This window comes from Trachypithecus francoisi, unplaced genomic scaffold, assembly GCF_009764315.1.
Source record: "Trachypithecus francoisi isolate TF-2019V2 unplaced genomic scaffold, Tfra_2.0 Lachesis_group18, whole genome shotgun sequence".
Taxonomy (NCBI): Eukaryota; Metazoa; Chordata; class Mammalia; order Primates; family Cercopithecidae; genus Trachypithecus; species Trachypithecus francoisi.
In genome coordinates this window covers 241,656-269,646 of record NW_022681463.1, presented here as the reverse complement: position 1 = coordinate 269,646, position 27,991 = coordinate 241,656, and the positions used below count along the sequence as shown (strand labels likewise).

The 27,991-nt window shown below is 41.5% G+C and overlaps 2 protein-coding genes across 4 annotated transcripts; one reads left to right on the top strand and one right to left on the bottom strand.

Moving 5' to 3' along the window:
- Positions 1 to 3: 3 nt before the first annotated feature.
- SKA3 (spindle and kinetochore associated complex subunit 3) lies at positions 4 to 26,346 on the bottom strand. Of its 3 annotated transcripts, none has more exons than XM_033177040.1 (9): positions 26,044 to 26,346; positions 19,583 to 19,644; positions 19,302 to 19,467; positions 14,962 to 15,373; positions 8,203 to 8,288; positions 6,037 to 6,122; positions 3,706 to 3,909; positions 1,811 to 1,929; positions 4 to 1,279 (listed from the first exon to the last, which is right to left on the bottom strand). In XM_033177040.1, coding segments are annotated over exons 1-9 (1,239 nt in total). In that variant the 5' UTR covers positions 26,147 to 26,346; the 3' UTR covers positions 4 to 1,278. The 3 variants fall into 3 exon arrangements, with proteins under 3 accessions (XP_033032931.1, XP_033032932.1, XP_033032933.1); XM_033177041.1 differs by lacking the exon at positions 26,044 to 26,346 and adding an exon at positions 20,431 to 20,565; XM_033177042.1 differs by lacking the exon at positions 3,706 to 3,909.
- On the top strand, positions 26,224 to 27,160 carry MRPL57 (mitochondrial ribosomal protein L57). The gene is made up of 2 exons (XM_033177058.1): positions 26,224 to 26,375; positions 26,570 to 27,160. Exon 2 carries the CDS (start codon positions 26,575 to 26,577, stop codon positions 26,881 to 26,883), a length of 309 nt encoding a protein of 102 aa, XP_033032949.1. The 5' UTR covers positions 26,224 to 26,375; positions 26,570 to 26,574; the 3' UTR covers positions 26,884 to 27,160.
- Positions 27,161 to 27,991: the final 831 nt, after the last annotated feature.

The following is a 27,991-nucleotide window of genomic DNA, read 5'->3' as shown; positions in this document are numbered from 1 at the left end:
ACATAAAGCTGACTAGAGCTTTATTTTGAAAAACAAAACTAAATATCTTAAAATTTTATTTTACATTATATTTAACAAAAATTATACTTACAACTACCCAGTAACTTCTAGAACAAGGACAAAATCAAGTTTTGTTTCGGTGACAGTTTTCTGACAAGATTAATAGAGCACAATGGACAGGTCCCCCATTTGACTTTCAAGGAACCATCATAAAACAGGGTAATCTTTACTGCATCAAATTCCCAAAACTAAGCCTTTGAAGCACATTGACATACTTAATTGTTTCTTCTCAAATTTTTAATGGTTCTCCACAGTATGTTAGGTCCTTATTTTCTCATTGGCTGTAATTTGACAAGTTCTCCAAAAGCACTATCATGAACTTAATTAGATAATACTTTCCAGTTGTACTTAAATCAGAAGGCTCGTAGGCTTGATAAGCAGGTCAGCCTGAAGCTACCAGGCAGCTCTAGAGGCTCCCGTGGCCATAGCTAACAGTGCACAGGAAGGCCCCTGGCCTAGGAGGACCCCTCAGAACCTTTTAGAGAGAGTGAGGTTCGGGGTCTACTGGGTGTCCAAGCTCGAGAGTGGAGCGTGAGAGGTCAGCTGCCATGTGATAGAGCTGACGTGAGAGAAAAGACCCCACACAGTGAAAAGCTGGGAGAAAAGAGAAACTCACAACCTGACAGCAGAGTTCCTGGTTCCAACTGTCGAGACCTGTCTCCACCTCCAGTGGTCACAGTATATAGTTACCCAGGCCTGGAAATCTCCCTTTTTTCCTAATTACTTTAACTGGTGTTCATGTTGTTTGCAAACAACAGCCACTGCATCTTCAGACAGCACTGAGGAAGTAAAAGGTGTGGGACGGTCCTGAAAGGAGATGATGGGCAGGCAGAGCTGGCTGGCAGCAATGTCTCCCTGGCCAGGTCAGGGGCAGCCTCATCTGAGTAGCAAACACCTTTATATTTTTAAAATTACTTGTCCTACTTCCTGGTACTACTTAAACCATTCTGTTGATTAAGCTGGGTAATTTAGTATCAATGAAACACTAATAATCCTTAAAGAGTGAATGACCGGACTACATGTCAACAAGACTAAGGTTAAACCTTATGGAAACTTCGTAAAAAGCGAATTATGATGTTAATGTTCATGTTCCTCTTTAAAATGGGTCAATGTTTAAAAAGGGGAAAGAGGCAGGGGAATGTGAATGATAAAATCGGTCCAGCTCTGCTTTAATCTCATTCTGTTCAGTTTCTTGTAATGGATAGATCCACTAGAATTTCTGCAACAGATACAAATAAAAAATATCAATTTAATATAATTAAAAGCCATTAAGACAAATGACACAATACTGTGGCTATATATTTTACACATAAAATAATTGAGGATATATTCCCACTGATACCATTAAACTGGATAATTTGGGTATCTGAGATTCAGGGATCACAAGTTCTGTATCAAAAGATAGAGACAGGCTATTAAGCTGGCAAATGTCAATTAAAAACCAAATTTTTACTAACATTTAAATGTTTTTTTCTTTTTTTTTTGAGACGGAGTCTCACTCTGTTGCCAGGCCGGAGTGAGCGAAGCCATCTCTGCTCACTGCAACCTCCGCTTCCCAGATTCAAGCGATTCTCCTGCCTCAGCCTCCTGAGTAGCTGGGACTACAGGTGTGCACCACCACACCTGGCTAATTTTTGTATTTTTAGTAGAGACAAGGTTTCACCATGTTGGCCAGGATGGTCAAATGTTAATTTTTAAATGTCCTCCTCAAATAACACATGAACTTTCTTTACAAAGGTAACATACTCACCAGTTTTCTTTGTTGCTGACATCTCGGATGTTCTGTCCATGTTTAAGGAACCTTTTACTGGGTGGCACTGCTTTAATTGCTACTGGAGTAGCTAGGTTTGAGTTGTATTTTGATAAAAGCTAAAAAAAAAAAAAAAAAGCCAATTCCTTTTTATTGAGCCATATGAACAACATAACCTAAATTTGGAAGAAGTTATAAAATGTTCAATACAAGCTACGGGCCGGGTGTGGTGGCTCACACCTGTAGTCCTAGCACTTTGGGAGGCCAAGGCAGGTGGATCACTTGAGGTCAGGAGTGAGACCAGCCTGGACAACAGGTGAAACCCTGTCTCTACTAAAAATACAAAAATTAGCCGGGAGCGGTGGTACACACCTGTAATCCCAGCTACTTGGGAGGCTGAGGCAGGAGACTCATTTCAACCCTGGAGGCAGAGGTTGCAGTGAGCTGAGATCATGCCACTGCACTCCAGCCTGGGAGACAGAGCAACACTCGTTCTAAAAAAAAAAAAAAAAAAAGACATGCTAACAGCAATGAAAAGATGGGGATATTAGAAATTTAAGTTGGATGTGAAGGACTGATTTTTGAAGCCTAAAATGTATTCTGACTGAGGTTAGTGAAAACAAGTAGCAATATATCCCTGAGAGCAAATTAAGCCTTAACAAAGATGTTAAATACACAAAGGAAAGATGTAAAATGAATGCTCAAAAGGAAGGTCATCAATTACAAAAATTATGACAGGAGAACATGAAATATTAGCTAGAATTTTTTCATGCATAAAGAGATGATATATTAAATATAAGCTTTCCTTCCTTTTACATAGAAATAAGGAGAGATGAAGCAACCGTTGGGAAGTGGAAACTATATAATTTTCATAAAGACAGAAGATGCTCCTTCTTCATGCAATTTATTATTTCTTCCAGAAAAGCAGAAAAGAGAAAAAAGGATAACAAGTACTTTATTGATATCCCAGCATGGGTCAGTTCTAAAGGCATCTGAGTATTTTCCTAAGTGATTTATCCTTCTCATGGGTCTTCCTAAGTCAGGAAGATTTCTAGAATGGTTATTAAGAATTCCATACGTGTAAGTAATAATTGCCAAACACTGTAACCTCTATTAAGGAGGGGGACTGTCAAAGAATCAGACTGGTTATTTAGAATTGGCAGTTGTTATAAGTCATTAGTAGACTAATGGTAACTGCTGTTAAATACTAAAGAATTGGATACAGTCAGGCATCACTTAACAATAGGGATACATTCTGAGAAATGCATCATGAGGTGATTTCATCGTGTGTGAACATCACAGTACTTACACAAGCCTAGATGGTATACCCTACTGCACACCCAGGCTATATGGTACAGCCTATTGCTCCTAGGCTACAAACCTCTACAGCATATAACTGTCCTGAATAGTGCAGGCACTTGCTACACAGTGATAAGTACTTGTGTATCTAAACATAGAAAATGTACAGTAAAAATACAGTATCATATTATCATTGCTGCGGCATATGCAGTCTGTCACTGACCAAAACGTTATGCAGCACACGACTATATTCTAATATACATCAATCAGTGTTTCCTAAACTGAGGTCGAACAAGTCTCAAGTTAAAGAAGCACTGACATGTTATTCATGATACCCTGGTTCTGGGAAATTGTAGGGTAAATGACTTTTCTGACTTTGCCAGCAACACTTCTAATGGAACCATGATCGACATGGAAACCACAGTTGAACAAGTACTAGAAAATAAGGTCCTGACAGCCTAGAATTTAGATTTTCTCATCACCAAAATTAGCACATTAGCTCAATGATAAATAAGACAGTTTACATGCAGTTTCAGGTCTTTAAGTATTTCATTTTGAAAAGAATATCAGAAAAAAAAACAGCCTGGAAAAATAACCTGGAGAATATCTTCTGGAATTTTAGTTACTTCTGGAGGCGTAGGTGTTCTGAGCAGATTCTCATAAGAAGAAATCGTAGGTGAAGAGGGATCTGTTAAATTCTCAAAGCATGTGTCTGAATTTAAAACCAACGAAGTATGATCTTTAACTTCCAAATCATTTGGTGAACTATTTGTTTTTGATAATGGGTAATTTGTGGATACCTATTGAATAAAAATAAACCATTAAATTATGATAATATAACATAATGTAGTAAACAAAAATGGTTAATCATTTGTTAGTTCTGTTGAGGTCTCTAAGTAGGCCCCCATATGCCCCATCTTCTCTGACCAAGTTCTAAACAAAATCAAGAACAAATGGCATACAGAGGACAAAATATCACCTTCATTACCAATAAAGGCTGAGTTAAAGCTTAATGTCAGCAAGGTGCGGTGGCTCACGCCTGTAATCCCAGCACTTTGGGAGGCCGAGGTGTGCGGATCACGAGGTCAGGAGTTTGAGACCAGCCTCACCAACATGGTGAAACCCCGTCTCTACTAAAAATATAAAAATTGAGCCAGGTGTGGTGGTGCGTGCCTGTAATCCCAGCTACTCAGGAGACTGAGGTAGGAGAATTGCTTCAACCCAGGAGGCGGAGGTTGCAGTGAGCCAAGATTGCGCCACTGCACTCCAGCCTGGGTGACACGGTGAGACTCCATCTCACCAAAAAAAAAAAAAAAAAAAAAAAAAAAAGCTTAGTGTCATAACTAAATAGAATGAACCAAAGATTTAGATGGATACACCCACCCCATCTCAGGCAATAGTGAGTGTAGTCAGAGGAAAATCACAGCATGAATGAACAAGTGTTACCACACGCCTTCCCAAGAGGAAGAGAGCAGATCAGAGGTAAGTTTAGTATGCAGACTATTCATGCTAAACCAGCCAGTTGGGTAAGTCGCTCCATCTCTCTCAGGTCAGAGTTAACAGAGAGAGAGGATAGAGTGTCACCTCAGTAGGGTACCTTCCATGTGAACATAAGGAGTAGATTAATTGTAAATGGCAGGTACTAACAGGCAGATAACCTGATACTTCAATTGCTAACACAGCCCTATGTTCATCCACAGCTGCGCTGTACAATGTAGTAGCCATAGCCACACGGGACTCTTTAAATTTTAAGTTAATCAAAATTAAATTAAAATTAAAGAATTAAATATTAGTTCTTCAGATATACTAGCCACATTTTCAGTGCTCAATAACGTGATTAGTGGCTACCATACTAGACAGTGCAGATTATAAAACGTTTCCATCATTACAGAAAATTCTATTGGATGCCCTAACACAGTATTGGTTTTCTATAGCATTGGTTAAGTGACCATACTGACTAAAGAGGGATATGGTTTTGATTTGATGAAATCTGATTAAATTTATTCACTGGTAAAATTTAGGGGAAAAAAAGCACAAAATCACCCATAATTTTATCACCCAGAGATAACTACACTTTGCTGTTTCTATCCACTCTTTTTCCTTAAAACATATGTGTGTACATATGCATGTGTGTGTACATAGACACACGTCATTTTCCATATATTTCTTGAAAACATTCTTTTTATATGCTCTCATCTGTTTTGAAAAACACATGATAGTATACATAACACCTGATCTTATGGATATGCCTTGCTGTGTTTTAGTTCTTCAATATCATTCGATATTTATACCGTTTCCCATGTTTTGTGCTTACAAATAATGCTGTTCCTTACTCTATAACTTGTTGTAAATCTTTGTCCCACTTTGCCTTAGAAAAAATTCTGAGATATGGTTTAAGGGTATGAAAAATATTTTTTAGCCGGGTGTGGTGGCTCACGCCTATAATCCCAGCACTTTGGGAGGCCCAGGCGGGCGGATCACAGGGTCAGTAGATGAAGACCATCCTGGCTAACAAGGTGAAACCCCGTCTCTACTAAAAACAAAAGAAACCAGCCGGGTGTGGTGGCAGGCGCCTGTAATCCCAGCTACTCGGGAGGGCAAGACAGCTTGATTCTAGACAAGCTAGAATCGCTTGAACCTGGGAGGCGGAGGTTGCAGGGAGCCGAGATTGCGCCACTGCACTCCAGCTTGGGTGACAGAGCGAGCGAGACCCGGTCTCAAAAACAAAAACAAAAGAAAAAAAAGAAAAATATTTTTTAGAGCAATTGACTTATGCTGCCAAGCTACCCTCCAGAAATGCACTGTAAATACACTCCTAAAAGCTGGATTCATCCATGTCTTCTAAATAGCCTCTTTGAGTCTGCAAGCAGTAGTGTATCTGAATCTTTAGGAGAAAGACTGTGGCTTTCAATTTTATGGAAAGTTACCAAAGCTATGCTGTTCTTTGTAGATGGAATTTTCAAACCAGGAGTACAGAATGTAGGTACCAAAGGAGAATTGGTATACTCGGCATCTGAAAGACACATAAAATGGTCACAAAAAATTGTAACTATAGTATACTTAACTGGACAGGAAAAAAATCTCATATTCACATATGTGATTACCATTAGCACTAATAGAATTCAGCAAGGATGCAAGAGCAATACACAATAACAAACAGTTGTAATATATACTAAACATAAAAGCAACAAACTATTACACATATAATTTGAAGAAAGATACTTTTCACAGTAGCAACAAAGACAAGATACCTACAAATATATCTATTAAAAATGGTGTAAAACCTTTATGGAGAAAATTATCAAACTTCTGACAAAGGAGGAGGAACAGGGAGAACAGGTCACTTGCCTTCCAAGATGGCAGGACTTACTCCAAAGGTACAGTAGTTAAAAACAGTGTAACATTAACCAGGGATGGAAAAATTAAAGATAAGAACAAGAGAGACCCATGCATATAGAGAAAATTGCTATCTAGGACACATAGTATCATCGAGGCAACCTTAAAAAACAACAAAGAAAAGGTAAATGTTAGAAAAACAATCTAACTGGCAAAATATTTTAAGTCTAAAAATCATCAAGTGCTGGAAAAGATGGAGAAACAGGAACTCAACACCACTAGTGAGAAGATAAATCTTAACAGCCACTCTTAGCTGACTAGTCAGCATTTTCTAGAATCAGTAAAAATGTGCATGCCCTCTGACCTGGCAATTCTACTCCTAGATGAGAAATACATATGCACTATGGAAAATTTCCTTAGGGCACTGCCTATAATAAAAAATGAAAACATTACCTCTTAATCAGCAAATGAATATGGCTCATATATACAGTAGGATACTATTTATCAATTAAAAAGGATGAAGTGCTTTGGGAGGTCAAGGTGGGTGGATCACTTGAGTCCAGGAGTTTGAGATTAGCCTGGGTAACATGGTGAAACCCCTCTACCAAAAAAATACAAAAACTAGCTGGGCATGGTGGTGTACGCCTATAGTCCCTGCTACATGGGGGCTGAGGTGGGACGATTGGTTGAGTCCAAGAGGCAGAGGTTGCAATGAGTAGTCTACAACTGTGACCAGCCTGGGCAACATGGCAAATCCCCATCTATACAAAAAATACAAAAATTAGCTGGACGTCGTGGTGTGTGCCTGTAGTCCCAGCTACTTGAGGACTGCTTGAGCCTGAGAAGCTGAGGCTGCAGTGAGCCAAGATCATGCCACTACACTCCAGCCTGGGCAACAGAGTAAGACCCTATCTCAAAGAAAACAAAACAAAAAAAATCATAAAACTCTAGGATTTTTTAATCTTGCTTTTTCATGAACATCAATGTTTTCATGTTTGCTGGAACAAATATGAAAACAATGTATGAACATTTTCTTTAAGTTCTGAGCTATTCAAAAGAAACCAAAATTTAAAATGACAGCTGAGGTATTCTCTGCGTGGTTTATATAAGAAAGATAATGTGGCCGGGCGCGGTGGCTCAAGCCTGTAATCCCAGCACTTTGGGAGGCCGAGACGGGCGGATCACGAGGTCAGGAGATCGAGACCATCCTGGCTAACACGGTGAAACCCTGTCTCTATTAAAAATACAAAAAACTAGCCGGGCGAGGTGGCGGCGCCTGTAGTCCCAGCTACTCGGGAGGCTGAGGCAGGAGAATGGCGTAAACCCGGGAGGCGGAGCTTGCAGTGAGCTGAGATCGCGCCACTGCACTCCAGCCCGGGCGAAAGAGCGAGACTCCGCCTCAAAAAAAAAAAAAAAAAAAAAAGAAAGATAATGTACAACTCTACTCAATAGGTTAAAAGAAAAAGTGCCATGACTCTACATCAAAAGATCGCTGAGTAACTATATAGGGTTCAAATTAAAATGTTAAAAACAAGCTGACAAATACTGAATATAGTCAATAGTATTAAAAGCATACCAGAAAATTTTCTTTCTCTTGGACAAAATCATGCTGAATGAAATGGTACTTAATGTAATCCAACATTAGGAATTAAACAGATGAAGAAAACTATTAGAATGTCTAAGATGATGAAATCAATTTTGTTCAAAGATAGTTTGGGGAAAATGTTCCTGAGAAGTAACTTGATTCTTATACTTACCACTTTTTTCCAGCTGCTGGATAGTGGAGCCGGGAGTGGCAAAAACATTATCATTGGGCCTGGATTCTGTATCTACGGCCTCCTCACTGCTGTGATTCATAGGGAAATTACAAGGTTAAAAAAGTTAACGTTCAATCTCTGGGAAAAAATTTAACCTTACTAAATATCAAGTTTGGACAAACATTCAGTTATGCTTTATGGTATAGAAGTCCCATGAAACAAATTCATGTATGTGCACGGTATAAAATGGTTAAGGACCATTAACTTCAACTTATTAGTTCAAAAAAGGAACTATGTAGCTCATGGGGCTTCAGAATCTTAAAGTGGAATTTTATAACCGGTATACATATATAGATTAAAAACTTGCCATTTTTTTAAGACTAAAATGACTGATCCTGTCATCTGATTATCATTGTCCTAGACAATTACACAGATGTCTGTAAAATAGTTATAAAGAGAATATCACTGAATACAAGATAGTTCAGGATTGATTTTCACTTATAAGTTTCCAGTTTTGAATTTAAACATAATGACCCATGCTGTCTTTAACATCTTGTGCAAACATTTTTTTTTTTTTCTGAGACAGGGTCTCGATCTGTTCCCAGGCTGAAGTGCAGTGGTGCAATCTCAGCTCATTGCAACCTCCACCTCCCAGTTTCAAGTGATTCTCCCACCTAAGCCTCCCCAGTAGCTGGGACTACAGGCGCACACCGCTGTGCCTGGCTAATGTTTTTGTATTTTTTTGGTAGAGACAGGGTTTCACCATGTTGGCCAGGCTGGTCTCAAACTCCTGACCTCAGGTGTTCCACCTACCCTGACCTCCCAAAGTGCTGGGATTACAGGTGTGGATTACAGGTGTGAGCCACCACGCCTGGTCATTGTGTAAACATTTTTTTAAAGTGTATATACAGTATGGCAAAAGAATATATGTTGTATAAAATCTCTAAAAATAAAATGGCGGGGCATAGTGGCTTATGCATGTTGTGGGGCCAAAGTGGGAGGATCTCTTCAAGCTAGGAGTTGGAGACCCAGCTGCGCAACATAGCAAGACCCCATCTCTACAAAAAATAAAAAATATTAAAATTAGCTGGGAGTTGCAGGACATAACTGTAACCTCAGCTACAAAGGAGGCCCAGGTGGAAGAATCACTCGAACCCAGTTCATGGTTGTGGTGAGCCACCATCCTGCCACTGCACTCTAGCCTGGGTGTTGGGAATGTTTCATGTAAAGAGGTGGTTTCCAAATGTCTAAAACCTTTTACCCAGTCATTTTACCTCTAGGAAAACTCAGCAAACATTTTGGCACAGTAGTATTTATTACAGCTTATTTATAATAGGGGAAAATTTGAAAGAACCAAAATAGGACAGTGAGAACCTGTCTCTAAAAATAAAAGAAAGAAAGAGAGAAAGAAAAACTACTACTAGTGTACCTGTGTAGTCCCCTGTGGAAGCTTCCCAACTTGGTACCCATCTCTGCCCTACAGAAGTAAATTTCTATCTAGATTTGCTTGGTACTTTAACTACTTATTTGTGTACTCTAAATATAATTTTTGTGCTTTTGAACTATAAATGAAATAATAGTGTTTTATATCTATATAACTGCACACTTTGATTATTTTCCTTGAATTTGTTCATTTAAGTAAAATTTCATAGAGGCTTTTATATACACTGGCAACTTTCCCTGAGATTGATTCACCAATGGCCACCAGCATTATAAAAACATTTTCTTATGTCTTTATCAACACTGAATATAACCTGTCTTTTTTGGTATTCTCTCTCTTAACATTAACAAACCTAGTTAAAACTTGGAAATAAAAACGTGCATCTGGATAGTTGAAAAATGACATCTTATTTTTGTATTTGAATTTCCTTCATTACCTGCAAGGCTAAAAGTGTTCATATGCTTATTGGTCAATTGTATTTCTTCTGTTTTTTTTTTTTTTTATCTAGAGATGGAGTCTCACTCTGTCACCCAGATTGGAGTGCAGTGGCAGGATCTCGGCTCACTGCAGCCTCTGCCTCCAGGGTTCAAGTGATTCTCCTGCCTCAGTCAACTGAGTAGTTGGGACTGCAGATGCCCAGCTAATTTGTGTATTTTTAGTAGAGCCAGGGTTTCACCATGTTGGCCAGGCTGGTCTCAAACTCCTGACCTCAAGTGATCCACCCACTTCGGCCTCCCAAAGTGTTGGGATTACAGGCGTGAGTCACTGTGCCCGGCCTCTTCTTTTGTTAATTCATGTCTTTGCTCGTTTTAAAAATGGGATGTCTTTCACCAATTACTGCATATGGGTTTTTAAAACGTTATGTATATATATAACATATATGCACATATATTATAGCATGTTATAAAACTTTTCCTGCTTTGTCATTGGTCAAATATTTTATGATACAGTAGTTTAAATTTTGTATGTGATCAAATCTATCCATATTCTTTTATTTATTTTTTTATTTTTGAGACAGAGTCTCGCTCTGTCGCCCAGGCTGGAGTGCAGTGGCCGGACCTCAGCTCACTGCAACCTCCGCCTCCTGGGTTTATGCCATTCTCCTGCCTCAGCCTCCCAAGTAGTTGGGACTACGGGCACCCGCCACCTCGCCCGGCTAGTTTTTTGTATTTTTTAGTAGAGACGGGGTTTCACCGTGTTAGCCAGGATGGTCTCGATCTCCTGACCTTGTGATCCGCCCGTCTCGGCCTCCCAAAGTGCTGGGATTACAGGCTTGAGCCACCGCGCCCGGCCTCCATATTCTTTTTTTTTTTTTTTTTTTGAGACGGAGTCTAGCTCTATCGCCCAGGCTGGAGTGCAGTGGCCGGATCTCAGCTCACTGCAAGCTCCGCCTCCGGGGTTCATGCCATTCTCCTGCCTCAGCCTCCCAGGTAGCTGGGACTACAGGCGCCGCCACCTCGCCCGGCTAGTTTTTTGTAGTTTTTAGTAGAGACGGGGTTTCACCGTGTTAGCCAGGATGGTCTCGATCTCCTGACCTCGCGATCCGCCCGTCTCGGCCTCCCAAAGTGCTAGGATTACAGGCTTGAGCCACCGCGCCCGGCCGGCCTCCATATTCTTTACTATGATTTCCAGCTTTCATGTCATGCCATAATTTAACTACTTCCTACTGTTACCTATTTTGGTTCTTTCCAATTTTCCCCATTTAAAATAAGGCTGTAATAAATACTACTGTGCCAAAATGTTTGTCAAGTTTTCCTAGAGGTAAAATGACTAGGTAAAAGGTTTTAAACACTTAAGAATCAACTCTTTCCATGAAACATTCCTGACAATGATATATGAACACACGTTTCACTGTACTCTTCTAACAGTTAAAACAAATATTCTTTGTACTATTTTGATAGACAAAACTGTTTTTAAAATATTTATTAGTCATATCTATTCCTGTCCATTGCCTAGGTAGCTTTTGGTGTGTTAGTGGTTTCTTATCAGTATATGTGTAACATAGTCCTCAATGCAATTATTTTCTTGGTTTATTTTTTATCCTTTATATGCTTCATGTTCCAGTCTATTTATTTTATTTTTATTCTTTTAGAGGTGGGATCTAGCTATGTTGCCCAGTCTGGTTTCAAACTCCCAGGCTCATGTGATTCTCCTACCTCAGTCTCCCAAGCAGGTGGGACTAAGGAATGAATCACTATGCCTGACTCATGTTCCCTTCCATATTTCTGAATAGAACAAACAAATATTGTTAAGATGTCTAATCATGCCGGGCGCGGTGGCTCAAGCCTGTAATCCCAGCACTTTGGGAGGCCGAGGCGGGCGGATCACGAGGTCAGGAGATCGAGACCCTCCTGGCTAACACGGTGAAACCCCGTCTCTACTAAAAAATACAAAAAACTAGCCGGGCGCAGTGGCGGGTGCCCGTGGTCCCAGCTACTCGGAGGCTGAGACGGGAGAATGGCGGGAACCCGGGAGGCGGAGCTTGCAGTGAGCCGAGATCGCTCCACTGCACTCCAGCCTGGGCGACACAGCGAGACTCCGTCTCAAAAAAAAAAAAAAAAAAAGATGTCTAATCATTACCACTTTCTTGCAATTACAAACATATTGATAGTTGCAGTATACCCTTTCACTGTTTAAACAGCTAATTTATCTATATTTTCTTTTACTTTTTAAATAATTTATCTAAATATTTATCTTTTTATCTATCTATATTTCATATTTACTCGAGGTAGAGACGACTTGATTTTTTTCCAGTTAACTAATTGTTTCTGTATAATTTACTGAATCATCTTTACTTCAAAAATACCTTCAGGATCACTTGAGGCCAAGACTTAAGAGACTAGCCTAGACAACATAGTGAGACCCTGTCTCTACAGAAAGTTAAAAAAAAAAAATTAGTCAGGCCTGGTGGTCCACACCTGTCGTCCCACCTACTACTTTGGAAGCTGAGGCAGGAGGACTGCTTGAATCTAGGAAGTCGAAGCTGCAGTGAGCTATGGCCATGCCTCTGCACTCCAACCTGGGTGACAGACTAAGAACCTATCGAAAGAAAGAAAAGAAAAGAAAACAAAGAAAGAAAAGAAATAGTTGCCTTATGTAACTATATGAAATATATATCTTCTATCAGCCTCTTACTTGAATTTTATTATTTCTATAAGTTTTTCATGTGATTTTCTTGAGTTGCCTAGGTACAAAATGGCCTAGAAGTGCAACACAGAAATATTTCTTATTTCCTATCTCATTACACTGGCCAGAGCATCAAGAATGATGTTAGGCTGTGTATGGTAGCTCACACCTATAATCCCAGCACTCTGGGAAGCTGAGGCAGGTGGATTACTCGAGCCCAGGAGTTCAAGAGCAGCCTGGGCAACATGGCAAAACCCCATCTCTACTAAAAATAGAAAAATTAGCCAGGCGTGGTGGCTCATGCCTGTAGTCACAGCTACTCCGGTGGCTGAGGCTCAAGAATCACTTGAACTCAGGAGGTGGAGGTTGCAGTGAGCTGAGATTGCCCCAGGGCATTCCAGCCTAGGAACAGAGCGAGACCTTATCTCAAAACAATGACAACAGCATGACATGACATGACATGACATAACATTCGAAAGGATTCATCCAGAACACCATCCATGCTCAGAGCTTTTTGGAGCTTGTTATCTGATAACTCTTTTTTTTCTTTTTTCTTTTTGGAGAGAGTTTTGCTCTTGTTGTCTAGGCTGGAGTGCAGTGGCTTGATCTCAGCTTACTGCAACCTCCATCTCCTGGGTTCAAACAATTCTCCTGCTTCAGCCTTCCAAGTAGTTGGGATTACAGGTGCCCACCACCAAACCCAGCTATTTTTTTGTATTTTTAATACAGACAGAGTTTCATCCTGTTGGCCAGGCTGGTCTTGAACTCCTAACCTCAAGTGATCCACTGTGCCTGTCCTGTTATCTGATAACTTTTTCAGTTTTCTTCTGTGATTACTGCTCTACCCAGGTTTTCTACTTCAAGTCAATTTTTATCACTTTGTATTATTTTCCAAAACTTTATCTGAAATTTTCAAATTTCCCAATACTATACCCTATGATATTTTCTGATAGCTTAGAAAAATAAAAACATAGGTCAGGCACAGTGGCTCACGCCTGTAAACCCAGCACTTTGGGAGGCTGAGGCAGGTGGATCACTTGAGGCCAGGAGTTCAAGACTAGCCAACATGGTGAAACCCTGTCTCTACTAAAAATACAAAAATTAGCCAAATGTGGTGGCGTGCCCCTGCAATTCCAGCTACTTAGGTGGCTGAGGCATGAGAATCACTTGAACCCAGTGGTGGAGGTTGCAGTGAGCTGAGATTGAGCCATTGCACTCCAGCCTGGGCGACAGAACAAGACCATCTGAAAAACAAAACAAAACAAAACAAAACACACAACACAGTCCTTAGTTCTTAGTTCTGTTATTTGTATTTATGTTTAGATAAGGACCAGTTCTTACGTTTATCAATTCAACTCTTTTAAAGATCTTTTGAATTAAAATTTTATGTTATCTTTAGTGTTTCGTCTTTTCCCCAGAGTTGTGGGGTTTTTTTCTGACTCTTTGACATGAATGTTTATTTTCTTTCTTTAATAGTAACAGTTTTTAATGATAAGTATTTATCTTTAGACACTGCTTGGCTACTTTGATAAGTGGTACTTTCATTGTAACTCTCACGCTTTTAATCACCATTTCCATGCTAATGGCTCCCAAATCTAGTTTGCACTGACTTCTTCACTGAGCTTTAAACTGATATTAGAATGCCTAAGCATGAAGAGGCACTAACAATGTCAAAACCAACATGTAAACACATCACCTATCCCCTCGTACTCCAGGTATTCTTTTCCTGTTCTCTCTAACATCATCCCAAGCAAGAAAACAGAAAGCCGGGGTTTATCCTAGATCATCCTCTTTTCCCAAGTCTCCACAGCAAATCAATCACAAGTTCTTACTAATTTTACCCCTTTAATTTTATTCCCTCTTTTCTATCCCTACAAATACCATCTTTTTTTTCAGGCCCTTATCACTTCTATAGTCTCTCACCTGAAGAAACCGACAGCTCACACTTTATTGACAGTATTGGTGATTCGAGAAGATCTGTAATACAAAGTATCTGAAAACCTTACCACTAAAGAACTTATTGATGTAACCAAACACCACCTGTTCCCCTAAAACCTACTGAAATAAAAAAAATCTGAAAACTTTTTAAAGGAAAAATGTTATCTGAAACATTATATTTCTTCTGGAAGAAAATCAATAAATACAAAAGGTTTAGGAAGCTAGAGAAAAGATGCCTTTTAAGAGCTGCTTACCGTTTATTATTCCTCCCATTTTTAAGTCCCATTGTGTAATCTTCATTTAAACACATAGTATATTCAGAGATACCAAAGTGTTCTAATTTAGGAGTTACACACTCAAAATCATCCATTTTTAGTGCACATTTTGGAGTTTTTAGTACTTTTACTAGTGATTGCTTGGTAGGTGGAGTTACAATTACAAGCTCTTCCTTACAGTTGTTCACTGCCTGTGGAGGGTTTGGTGGAACTTGGGATACCATGTACCGCTCAAGTCCAAAATCTGAAAGTTGTGGACTACGTGGAGACTTCTCAGAAATACAACTACTTGCAACAGGAGGATCAGACAGATCATCTTTCACATCAGGCTTCTGAACATTTTCACAATTAGACAACTCTGGGTCAGAGTTAATGGCTTCTTGCTCGTGTACTAGGAGGAAAAATCAGAATATTCTGGTCAAACATCAAAACGGAAAACTTCATGTTTACAAAAACAACAGAAAACAGCTTATCTGAAATTTCCCAAATCAGCAAAAGTTCCGATTGTCTAAACATTTTATTTATTATTTATTGAGACAGGGTCTCGCTCTGCCACCCAGGCTGGAGTACAGAGGTGTGATCACAGCTCACTGCAGACTTGACCTCCTGGGCTCAAGTGATCGTCCCATCTCAGCCCCTGGGGTAGCTGGGACTGTAGGTGTGCCACCATGCTCAGCTAAGTTTTAAACTTTTTTGTGGAGATGGGGTCTTATCATGTTGCCCAGGCTGGTGTCAAACTCCTGGGCTCAAATGATCCTCCTGCCTTGGCCCCAGAATGATGGCATTTCAGGCATGAGCCACCACACTCAGCTGAAATGCTATTTCAATTGTCCCTTTAATAAAGTTCCGACATGTATCTCTTGTGCACCCATATCCCATTGTGATTATACATTAGAGGAGGAAAGCAAGTTAAAGTGTTATAAGATGAAAAATTAATATTCACAAATAAAAGTCCAATTTTCTTATATCCTTAATGTGATTTACTAGTTTTTCTTAATATTTCCTTTTTTTCTCTCAGACTTTAGTGAGCATCAGAATATATTTTCTTTTTTTTTTTTTTTTTTTTTTTTTTGAGACGGAGTCTTGCTCTGTCGCCCGGGCTGGAGTGCAGTGGCCGGATCTCAGCTCACTGCAAGCGCCGCCTCCCGGGTTTACAGCATTCTCCTGCCTCAGCCTCCGGAGTAGCTGGGACTACAGGCGCCGCCACCTCGCCCGGCTAGTTTTTTGTATTTTTAGTAGAGACGGGGTTTCACCGTGTTTGCCACGATGGTCTCGATCTCCTGACCTCGTGATCCGCCCGTCTCGGCCTCCCAAAGTGCTGGGATTACAGGCTTGAGCCACCGCGCCCGGCCATCAGAATATATTTTCTGTAGCTTTGACTGCTGTCCCGGCTGGAGTGCAGTGGCGCTATCACAGATCTGGATGTAGGCAACAATGGGGGGGGGCCCCAGGTTGGGGAGAACAATGAACAATTGTTCTGAGAAAAGGCCAATCACAAAGGACCTGTAAGTACTTTTTTTTTTTCTTTTTTAATTTTTGAGTCGGGGTCTCACTTTGTCCCCCAGGCTGGAGTGCAGTGGCAATCTTGGCTCACTGCAGTCTCAACTTCCAAAGCTGGGACTACAGGCATACACCACCATGCCCAGCTAATTTTTTGTATTTTTGGTAGAGACAGGGTTTCACCATGTTGCCCAGACGGGTCTAGAACTCCTGAGCTCAAGTGATCCGCCCATCTCGGCCTCCCAATGTGCTGGGATTACACATGTGAGCCACCGTGCCTGGTCACAACCACCTTGCTCTGTGCCTAGCCCGCCTCCAGCATGACCCTGTAACACGTCCCTTCAGCCTCTGCCTCTTTGCAGACAGCCTCTTCTCTGCTGTACTGCCCACTGCCACCTTGCAACGTATTTTCATACTTTAATAAATCTGCCTTTCTCTACCTACCACTGTCTTGGTAAATTCCTTTACCACTGTGACACTAGCCCCAACTAGTCGCACACACAACACTGGGCTCAGGTAATTCTCCTACCTCATCCTCCCAGGCAGCTGGTACTACGGGCGTGTGCCACCATGCCCAGATAATTTTTTGTACTTTTTGTAGAGATAGGGTTTCGCCATGTTGCCCAGGCTGGTCTTGAACTCCTGGGCTCAAGTGATCCACCCGCCTCAGCCTCCCAAAGTGTTGAGATTACAGGCGTGAGCCACTGCACCTCGCCTGAAACTATATTTTAAAATTTCATGACAGTATGGAATCAACTGTGTTCCATATTTAACACAGAATATGATATTATTTTAGATTCGTAACTTCCAGATGCCCATGCTAAACAGCAAAGACTGTTATATAAAGATAAGTTTTTATCCTAAGTTAGTCTGGAACACCTATATCAAACACCTAGCTGAGAAAAATAATAGGGGAGCATTTCAAAGATATACAGTTTCTCAACCATTAATAGGTTATATACTTTTTTTTTTTTTTTCTGAGATGGAGTCTTGCTCTGTCACCCAAGCTGGAGTGTGGTGGTGCAATCTTAGCTCACTGCAACCTTTGCCTCCTGGGTTCAAACAATTCTCCTATATGAGCCTAACGAGTAGCTGGGATTACAGGCACACACCACCACACCCAACTAATTTTTGTATTTTTAGTAGAGACGGGGTCTCACCATGTTGGCCAGGATGGTCTTGAACTCCTGACCTCAGGTGATCTGCCCGCCTTGGCCTCCCAAAGTGCTGGGATTACAGGCATGAACCACAGTGCCTGGCCAGTTATATACTTTCTTGTTTGTTTTGTTTGGTTTTAAAAGCCTTGAGTTTAAATCTCTGAGGTTTCATATTTTGATTTCATAGTTTTTGTTCCTTTGAAGAGATTCTGAGTCACTGAGTTGTTTTGGCATTATGCTTTCTATAAATTTTGAAACGTTACAAGAGTTGCCAAAAACCTACTGATGTATTTATCACAGGACTGTCATTTAAGAGATTAATAAATCATCATTATCAGTACTCCATAGGGAGATATTATCCCCATCTTATAAATGAGGAAAAAGCAACTTACAGAAATTATCCAAGGTCACACATGTAACAACTGGTGGAGCCGGTATTTGAATCTATGGCTCTTTCACACCAAAGTCAACAAAATTCTATGATGCCATGTTGGGGGTGGTGGTGCTTGCTATGGGTTGCTTTTAAGTAGGTATGTATGTATGTATGTATTTTATTTATTGAGGCAGGGTCTCGCTCTGTCGTGCAGGTTGGAGTATAGTGGCGTGATAGTAGCTTACTGCGGCCTTGAACTCCTGGGCTTAAGGGATCCCTTCTGCCTCAGCCTCCCAAATAACTACGTCTCCAAGTATGCACCATCATGCCCAACTAATTTTGTAAAACAATTTTTTGTAGAGACAAGAGTCTCATTATGTAGCCCTGGTCTCAAGTGATCCTCTTGCCTCAGTCTCCCACACTGCTGGAATAAAAGGCATGAGCCAGTGTGCCCGTCTCACATGGACTGTTTAACTTACCTGCCACACACATCCTCAATATATACTTGTTCAATTTAATAATAGAAATGAAGACACTAAAGTTAGTCATTCAGAGGTATGGGCATAACAATAGCAGTTAATAATTAACCTTGAGTGACTGACATGCTAGGCACTGCTCTAAGCAAACTTTATCATATTTAATCCTTAAACAATCTCATGAGATAGATACACTAAACATTCCCACTTTACAAATGAGAAGGTAAGGCACAAGATTAAGTAACTTGACAAAGATAATAATACAGCTATTAAGTGGTGGAATACAGATTTGAACTCAGGCATTTTGGCTCCAAATTCTAAACCACTATGATAGACTGCCCTTCATTAAAATTTTAGAACCAAAAAATGACTCTGTCAAATTTTTATAGCCAACATCTCTTTCTACAGAAGAGAAAACTGTGAACAAGAAAAATGAAATAACATGCCTTGAGGTCTCTCAGCTTTTATTGGCAGGGCTAACTAGAAACCACCTATCCCAAGTTACGAAGATTTATCTTGTAGTTTTTCATTTAAATAGACCATCTAGCCTAAATGTGCTAAATATAGCACTGTGCTAGCTTTCATTTGGCATTTTGGAAAGGAAAGCAAGGACTGTCTTTATATTGCACCCCTGATTAGCACTCCAAAAGCATACCACACAGTGAGAGTTGACTAAATGTTTACCAAATAAGCATCAGATAATGACAGAGCTAGAATTAAAAACCATGGCCAAGCCTACAGCTGTCTTAGTTAATCATGCTGCCTTGTTTCTTCAATACTAAAACAAATGCTATAAAATGAAGTTATTCAAACCTGAATTTTTCTTGACACGTGGACTATATCCATACTTCTGGAAATACTCTCTTATTTTCATAATATCCATTGAATTTTTTTCCATTAGTACTTTTGTTGCCTTTATGAAATCAATGCCTTCTTGATTTTCCAATCTTGCTTTATCAAGAAGAATATTAACATCATCCTTTTATGAATAAAGAAAATATATTTTAATTTCTCTAACTTCTGACTAAATCTATTTAGGATAAAAAAATTACTCGCCACAGAGAAACCGTAAATTAATATTGTAGGAGTGATACCTTTAGAGTCTGAACTTCTGAATGAAGGTCATATAAAATTCTCATTGGATAATCTTCAAAGTCTTCAATATGAATATTGAAAGAAAAAAAGTCCAGTAAGTGTAAGGAAAAGGAGAAAGAAAAAGAATACTTAGTATACAATCATATACCTTATAATGACATTTTGTTCAATGACAGGTCACATATGACAGTGGTACCATAAGATAATACCATATTTTTGGCCGGGTGCGGTGGCTCAAGCCTGTAATCCCAGCACTTTGGGAGGCCGAGACGGGCGGATCACGAGGTCAGGAGTTCGAGACCATCCTAGCTAACATGGTGAAACCCTGTCTCTACTAAAAAATACAAAAAAAGCTAGCTGGGCGAGGTGGCTGGCGCCTGTCGTCCCAGCTACTTGGGAGGCTGAGGCAGGAGAATGGCGTAAACCCGGGAGGCGGAGCTTGCAGTGAGCTGAGATCCGGCCACTGCACTCCAGCCTGGGCGACAGAGCGAGACTCCGTCTCAAAAAAAAAAAAAAAAGATAATACTATATTTTTTACTGTACCTTTTATATGTTTAGATACACAAATACTTACCATAATCTTACAGTTGCCTACAGTATTCAGTGCAGTCGCATGCTATATAGGTTTGTGGTCTGGGAACAATAGGCTACACCATATAGCCTAGGTGTGTAGTAGGTCATATCATGTACGTTTGTGTTACATATGCTCTATGTTTGCACAATAACAAAATTGCCTAACATTGCTCAGAACGCATCCCCATTAAGTAACGTGACTGTATAACATACATACTGAAAAGCATACAAATCCTAAGTACGTAGCTTAATGAACTTTATAAAATGAGCATACCTGCATAACTGGCCCTCAGCTCAAGAAGCAGAAGTAGAGGCCAGGCGCAGTGGCTCACGCCTGTAATCCCAGCACTTTGGGAGGCCAAGGCGGGTGGATCACGAGGTCAGGAGATCGAGACCATCCTGGCTAACACAGTGCGACCCCCGTCTCTTCTAAAGAATACAAAAAATTAGCCGGGCGTAGTGGCGAGCACCTATAGTCCCAGCTACTCGGGAGGCTGAGGCGGAAGAATGGCACGAACCCAGGAGGCAGAGGTTGCAGTGAGCCGAGATTGTGCCACTGCACTCCAGCCTGGGTGACAGAGCAAGACTCCATCTCAAAAAAAAAAAAAAAAGAAAAAAAAGAAAAAAGAAACAGAAGTAGAAACAGAGCCTTATTAGAACTCTAGAACCCCTCTTATAGCCTCTTCCTTCCCCACAAGGGTAAACTTTACCCTGATTTCTTTTTCTTTTTTTGAGACAGAGTTTTGCTCTTGTTGCCCAGGCTGGAGTGCAATGGTGCGATCTTGGCTCACTGTAACCTTTACCTCCTGGGTCCAAGCTATTCTCCTGCCTCAGTCTCCCAAGAAGCTGGGGCTACAGGTGTGCGCCACCACGTCTGGCTAGTTTTATATTTTTAGTAGAGACAGGGTCTTACCATGTTGGTCAGGCTGGTCTTGAACTCCTGACCTCAAGTGATCCACCCACCTCAGCCTCCCAAAGTGCTGGGATTATAGGTGTGAGCCACTGCACCTGGCCACCTTACCCTGATTTCTAACACCATGAAGCAGTTTTACCACTTACTAATTTGATGTAATGGACTCATACAATACGCACTCTTTTGCGACTGGCTTCTTTCACTCAACTGTTACATTCTTCCAAGTTCAAATCTAATCCATGTTCATTACTGTGTAGTATTTCCACTGCGTGATACCAAATTTATTTATTCTACTGTTGAAACACTTTGGATTGTGCCTAGTTTGGAACTATTATGAATATTCTTGCTTTGAACTTTCTAGAACATGTCTTTGGTACCAATGTATTCATATTTCTGTATGTTAAGAGACTTAGAAAAAGTGCTGGATTACATGTTACGCATATGTTCAACTTCAGTAAATACTGCTAGTTTTCCAATGTGATTTTGACAGTTTGCACTCCCACCAGCAGTGCATAAGAAGTGCATTTGTTCCACATCTTTCCAAACACTTGTAATTTTCTTTTTCATTTTAGCTTTCCTGGTGGGTATGCAACTATACTACATTGAGACTTAATTTTCATTTCCTTGATTACTAATGAAATTAATGTCTTTTCACGTTCCTAATGGCCTGAATTTTTTTTTTTTTTCTGAGATGGAGTCTCACTCTGTCGCTCGGGCTGGAGTGCAGTAGCTGATCTCAGGTCACTGAAACCTCCACCTCCAGGGTTCAAGTGATTCTCCCACCTCAGCCTCCTGAGTAGCTGGGATTACAGTCGCCCACTACTATGCCCAGTTAATTTTTTTGTATTTTTAGTAGAGACGAGGTTTCACCACGTTGGCTAGGCTGGTCTTGAACTCCTGACCTCTGGTGATCCACCCACCTCGGCCTCCCAAAATGCTGGGATTACAGGTGTGAGCCACTGTGCACAGCCGAATCTTTTATTTTATTTTTTTCTGGGACGGCGTCTTGCTCTGTGGAGGAGGCTGGAGTGCAGTAGCATGATCTCAGCTCACTGCAAGCTCCGCCTCCCGGGTTCATGCCATTCTCCCACCTCAGCCTCCTGAGTAGCTGGGACTACAGGCGTCCACCACCACGCCCGGCTAATTTTTTGTATTTTTAGTAGAGACGGGGTTTCACCGTGTTAGCCAGGATGGTCTTGATCTCCCGACCTTGAGATCCGCCCGTCTTGGCCTTCCAAAGTGCTGGGATTATAGGCGTGAGCCACTGCGCCTGGCCCAAATCTTCTAATTTTAAGGCAGTCCTACTTACCCATTTTTTCCCTTATGACAAGCACTTTTTGGTTTCTATTTTTTAAATCTTTGCCAATGACAAGATATGTGTCTCTCTCACGTTTTCTTCTAAAAGCTTTATGGTTTTAACTTTTGCATTTAGAGCTACACCCATCTGGAATTGATTTCTGTACATGGCATGTCGTAAGAATCAAGATCCACTCTTTTTCTCCATACGGATATTCAATTGACCTGGCATAACTTACTGAAAAGGCATCCTTTACCCACTGCATGTCACCTTTGTCATTAATCAGTGGGTGTTACATATGATGTAAAAGTAGTTTCTTCCTTTAACTTTTTTGAGACAGGTTCTCACTCTGTCACCCAGGCTGGAGTACAGTGGTGCAGTCATGGCTCACTGCAGCCTTGACTTGCTGGACTCAAGCAATCTTCGCACCTCAGATTCCCAAGTAGCTGGGGACTACAGGCATGCACCACCCCACCGAGCTAATTTAAAAGAAGTAGAGTTGGCCGGGCGCGGTGGCTCAAGCCTGTAATCCCAGCACTTTGGGAGTACGAGACGGGCGGATCACGAGGTCAGGAGATCGAGACCATCCTAGCTAACACGGTGAAACCCCGTCTCTACTAAAAAATACAAAAAACTAGCGGGGCGAGGTGGCGGGCGCCTGTAGTCCCAGCTACTCCGGAGGCTGAGGCAGGAGAATGGCGTAAACCCGGGAGGCAGAGCTTGCAGTGAGCTGAGACACGGCCACTGCACTCCAGCCTGGGCGAGAGCGAGACTCCGTCTCAAAAAAAAAAAAAAAAAAAAAAGTGGAGTTACTTTTTGTTTCTTTTTTGAGACAGAGTCTCACTGTCACCCAGGCTGGAGTGCAGTGCCCTCATCTCAGCTCACTGCAACTGCTGCCTCCCAGGTTCAAGTGATTCTTGTGCCTCAGCACTGCCCCCACCCAGTAGCTGGGATTACAGGTGTGTACCACTACACACTCTTAATTCTCAAGAGAATTGAAAACACGTTAACACAAAAACTTACATGTGAATATTTACAGTAGCATTATTCACAATAGCCAAAAAGTAGAAACAACTCAAATGTCTATCAGCTAGTGAATAACGAAAATGTAGTAGGACCATACAATCGAATATACACAGCAATAAAATGGAATGAAGTGATGACACATACGACAACATAGAGGAACACTGAGACATTACACTAAGTGAAATTAGTCGCAAGACTATAAATTCTATAATTCCATTTATATGAAATGTCCAGAATAGACAAATCTATAGAGACAGAAAGTGGATTCATGGTTGCTTAAAGCTGGTGTGGTGGGTGGGGTTAAGGGGAGTGACCGTTAAGGTGCACAGGGATCTCTTCTAGGAGTGATGAAAATCCAAACTTTTTGTTGTGATAATTGCACAACTCTGAATATCTTAATAACCACTAAATTGTATCCTTTAAATGGTTTTATGGCATGTGAATTATATCTCAAAGACATTTAGAAGTCAACCAACTGAATTATTCATCATTGTGATAATAAAAGGCGAGATTGTTTGTGACCATTTTCTCTAATTACAATTCCATATTTTCTATAACGCATATGGGACAGGAATTGAATGATTATTCCAAGTTTTCCTTGTAAACACAGAAGAAAATGCAGATTATGCAGAGTCAATATGTCGGTAGGAAAATAAATTAGGATGAGCTTTATGGAAAGTGTCTCATATATATGAGATAATTATATATATATAATGTATATAAATATATAAAAAAATAAATATAAATATATATTAAAATATATAAAAATATATAAATAGATAAAAATATAAATATATTATATAGCTATATTATGTAAATACATATAATATATATGATATATAAATATAAAAAATATATTATATAATATATAAAATAAATATATAAAATATATTAAAATATGATATATAAAAATATAAATATATATAAATATATAGAATGTATAACTATATAAATATATTAAAATTGAGATTTTATACATTTTATATATAGATTTTACATATATTATATATGTATATTTTATATATATATAAAATCTCCAGGCTAGGCCCGGTGGCTCACACCTGTAATCCCAGCACTTTGGGAGGCCGAAGCGGATCACTTGAGGTCAGGAGTTTCAGACCAGCCTCGCCAACATGGTCAAACCCTATGTCTACTAAAAACACAAAAATTAGCTGGGCGTGGTGGCGTGAGTCAGTAATCCTAGCTACTTGGGAGGCTGACGCAGGAGAATCGCTTGAACCTGGGAGGTGGAGGTTGGAGGAGCCGAGAGATCGCGCCACTGTACTCTAGCCTGAGCAACAGCGAGACTCCATCTCAGGAAAAAAAAAAAAAAGAAAAAGCATCCAAAAATGTTAATGCAATTTTGTGTCTATTATGGCACTATCATAAAATCAAATAAAAACAAAAAAGCTCTAAAATAAGAATGGTAGAAAAGCTACTAAAATATTAATAGTGGTGTGGCATGACCCATGGATACGGGGTATTTATTTTCTTTCTACTTTTCCATACCTTAAATTTCCTACAATGCACATATGTTGATTTTACAGTCACAGAGATAGACATTTTTTTTTTTTTTGAGATGGAGTCTTGCTCTGCCGCCCAGGCTGGAGTGCAGTGGCCGGATCTCAGCTCACTGCAAGCTCCGCCTCCCGGGTTCACGCCATTCTCCTGCTTCAGCCTCCCGAGTAGCTGGGACTACAGGCGCCCGCCAGGCCCGGCGAATTTTTTTTGTATTTTCAGTAGAGACGGAGTTTCACCGTGTCAGCCAGGATGGTCTCGATCTCCTGACCTCGTGATCCGCCCGCCTCGGCCTCCCAAAGTGCTGGGATTACAGGTGTGAGCCACCATGCCCGGCAGAAATAGGCATTTTCAAGTGACTGGAGATCATTCATTACATAATTAAAGTAAAAGTCTCCAGGGTGTAATATTTTAAAGCACATTACAGTTATGACATTTATGAAATAATTCCAAAATCTGAACTACTTTTTCAATAATTAAAAAAATCTCCAATAAAAAGGTGAATGGTGAAGTTTGCTTTATTTACACATTTTTTTAAAACCCCAGCACTGTCGAGTACTAGTGTTTGTGTGGGTAATACGATTTAGTGGGAAAAACACAGAGGTTTACTGCAACTGTTGACCACCTGGGTGAGAAGAAAGTCACTATATGTGTAAAGTATCGTGTAAAGAACAACGTTAAATAGCTTGATTCTAAGAGAATCTGTTTAGGTTTACATGGTATTTTATTGACAAGCACATATATTGTATGTGACGAAAGCATATCACATATAAATTAGTATATGTATTATGAGCTCAATCTGTCAACTTAGGTTCTTATTCTTAAGTGCTGCTGTCTCTGTTTCCAACATAAATAGTGCTACTTTCATTATCTCAGGAGAGCCCTGGGGTTGTACCTGGGACTAAAACGGACACGCGATAAGGGTTCCTAGGAATAAACCATAACCAGGCCCGGGAGCTACGCTAACGCCAAACGCCGAGCATTGAGACACTCAGCACCCACTCCGCGCCTTGGTGGCAGCCGTCCACGCCGTCAGTGCCTGGCGGTTTCCGCGGGGCTCACCCTCCACTCGCCACGCCCCTCCGCCCGCGGCGCACCCCGCGCACCGTGCCCGGGCAGCCCGCCTCACGCACCGCTTTCCTCTCCGTCCAGCGCTCGCTGCAGCCGGGCCGTCTCGCAGTCCAGCGTGCTGGCCAGAGACCGCAGCTTCCCACAGAAGCTCCGGATAGGGTCCATGCTGAGCACACCCGGGAAGGACTCCAGGCGTAGGCGGACAACACCGCTCACCTCACAGCCTCCCGCCACTAGTTTGAATCGGCGCGGGACGCGACCTCGGCTCTGCGCAGACGCAGTTCTCTCTCGCGAGAGCTGAAGTCTCTCACCGAGGCGCCAGGAGACCCCGCGAGACGGGTGCGCTTACGCCGCAGCGTCTGCCGGCGGCCGCGGAGTCCTGAGCAACTGGCGGGTGAGTACTTGTGCGAATTCAGTCCTGTAGGAAGCGCCTTCTTCGTCTGCTGGCCTTAGCTGGGCTCCCCGCTTCTCTGGAGGGGAGGCGGTGCGGGAACTCCTGTAGGCGTGAGCTGGAGCGCGCGCCCGCTGCTCTCTCTAGGTCCGGCCGCGCCAGTTCGCGTCCGCAAAGCCCATCCCTCTGTTCCGCAGGCATCATGTTCCTGACTGCGCTCCTTTGCCGCAACCGCATTCCTGGCCGTCAGTTCATCGGGAAGCACCGGCGGCCGCGGTTCGTGTCGTTGCGCGCCAAGCAGAACATGATCCGCCGCCTGGAGATCGAGGCGGAGAACCACTACTGGCTGAGCATGCCCTACATGACCAGGGAGCAGGAGCGCGGCCACGCCGCGGTGCGCAGGAGGGAGGCCTTCGAGGCCTTAAAGGCGGCCGCCACTTCCAAGTTCCCCCCGCATAGATTCATTGCGGACCAGCTCGACCATCTCAATGTTACCAAGAAATGGTCCTAACCCTTGGATTTCATGGATCACGGGGCTGCCCATCTTTACCTGGTCCTGGAACTGAAAAGCTGTAGCTACTGTGAAAATGAGCCTTTGGACCAGTCTTTATTAAAACAAACAAACATGAGTAGTCTGCATATCGAATATCTAGGGCTCTAAACCCTCTAATACTTAAAAGTGTAATCGCTGTCCTGTCGTTTCTTTAGTCTGATAGGAAGATAGGGATTTTCTCAGTCACATGATATTTTGAAGGAAAGCTGCAATAAAGCCACAGACTATGATTTGAGGTCTTTGCTTAAGTGTGAGATACTTGATGGGGGTTTATCGTGCAACATTAGTTTGCTTACTTAAGAATTGCCCCAAAATAAAAGGAAATATGAGCTTTTTTTTTTTTTTTTTTTTTTTTGAGACGGAGTCTCGCTCTGTCGCCCATGCTGGAGTGCTGTGGCCGGATCTCGGCTCACTGCAAGCTCCGCCTCCCGGGTTTACGCCATTCTCCTGCCTCAGCCTCCCGAGCAGCTGGGACTACAGGCGCCCACCACCTCGCCCGGCTAGTTTTTTGTATTTTTTAGTAGAGATGGGGTTTCACCGTGTTAGCCAGGATGGTCTCGATCTCCTGACCTCGTGATCCACCCGACTCGGCCTCCCAAAGTGCTGGGATTACAGGCTTGAGCCACTTACTCCCACAAACATTTTCTGGGATTTTACTACTAAAAGTGGACATTTAAGCGAAGTAAAAGAGGCCGGGTGCCGTGGCTCACGCCTGTAATCCCAACACTTTGGGAGGCCAAGGCGGGCGGATCACCTGAGGTCAGGAGTTCAAGACCAGCCTGGCCAAGGTGGTAAAACCCTGTCTCTACTAATACAAAAAAAAAATTAGCTGGGCATGTTGGTGCAGGCTTGTAATCTCAGCTACTTGGGAGGCTGAGGTGGGAAGATCACCTGAATGAACCTCATGCCTCAGAGGCAGAGGTTGCAGTGAGGTGGAGGTTGCAGTGAGCCAAGATCATGCTACTGCACTCCAGCCTGGGAGACTGCATCTGAAAAAAGGAAAATAAACGAAGTAAAAGATATTTATCAGAACTGTTATAGGAAGGTGTATTTTGTAGCTATTTAA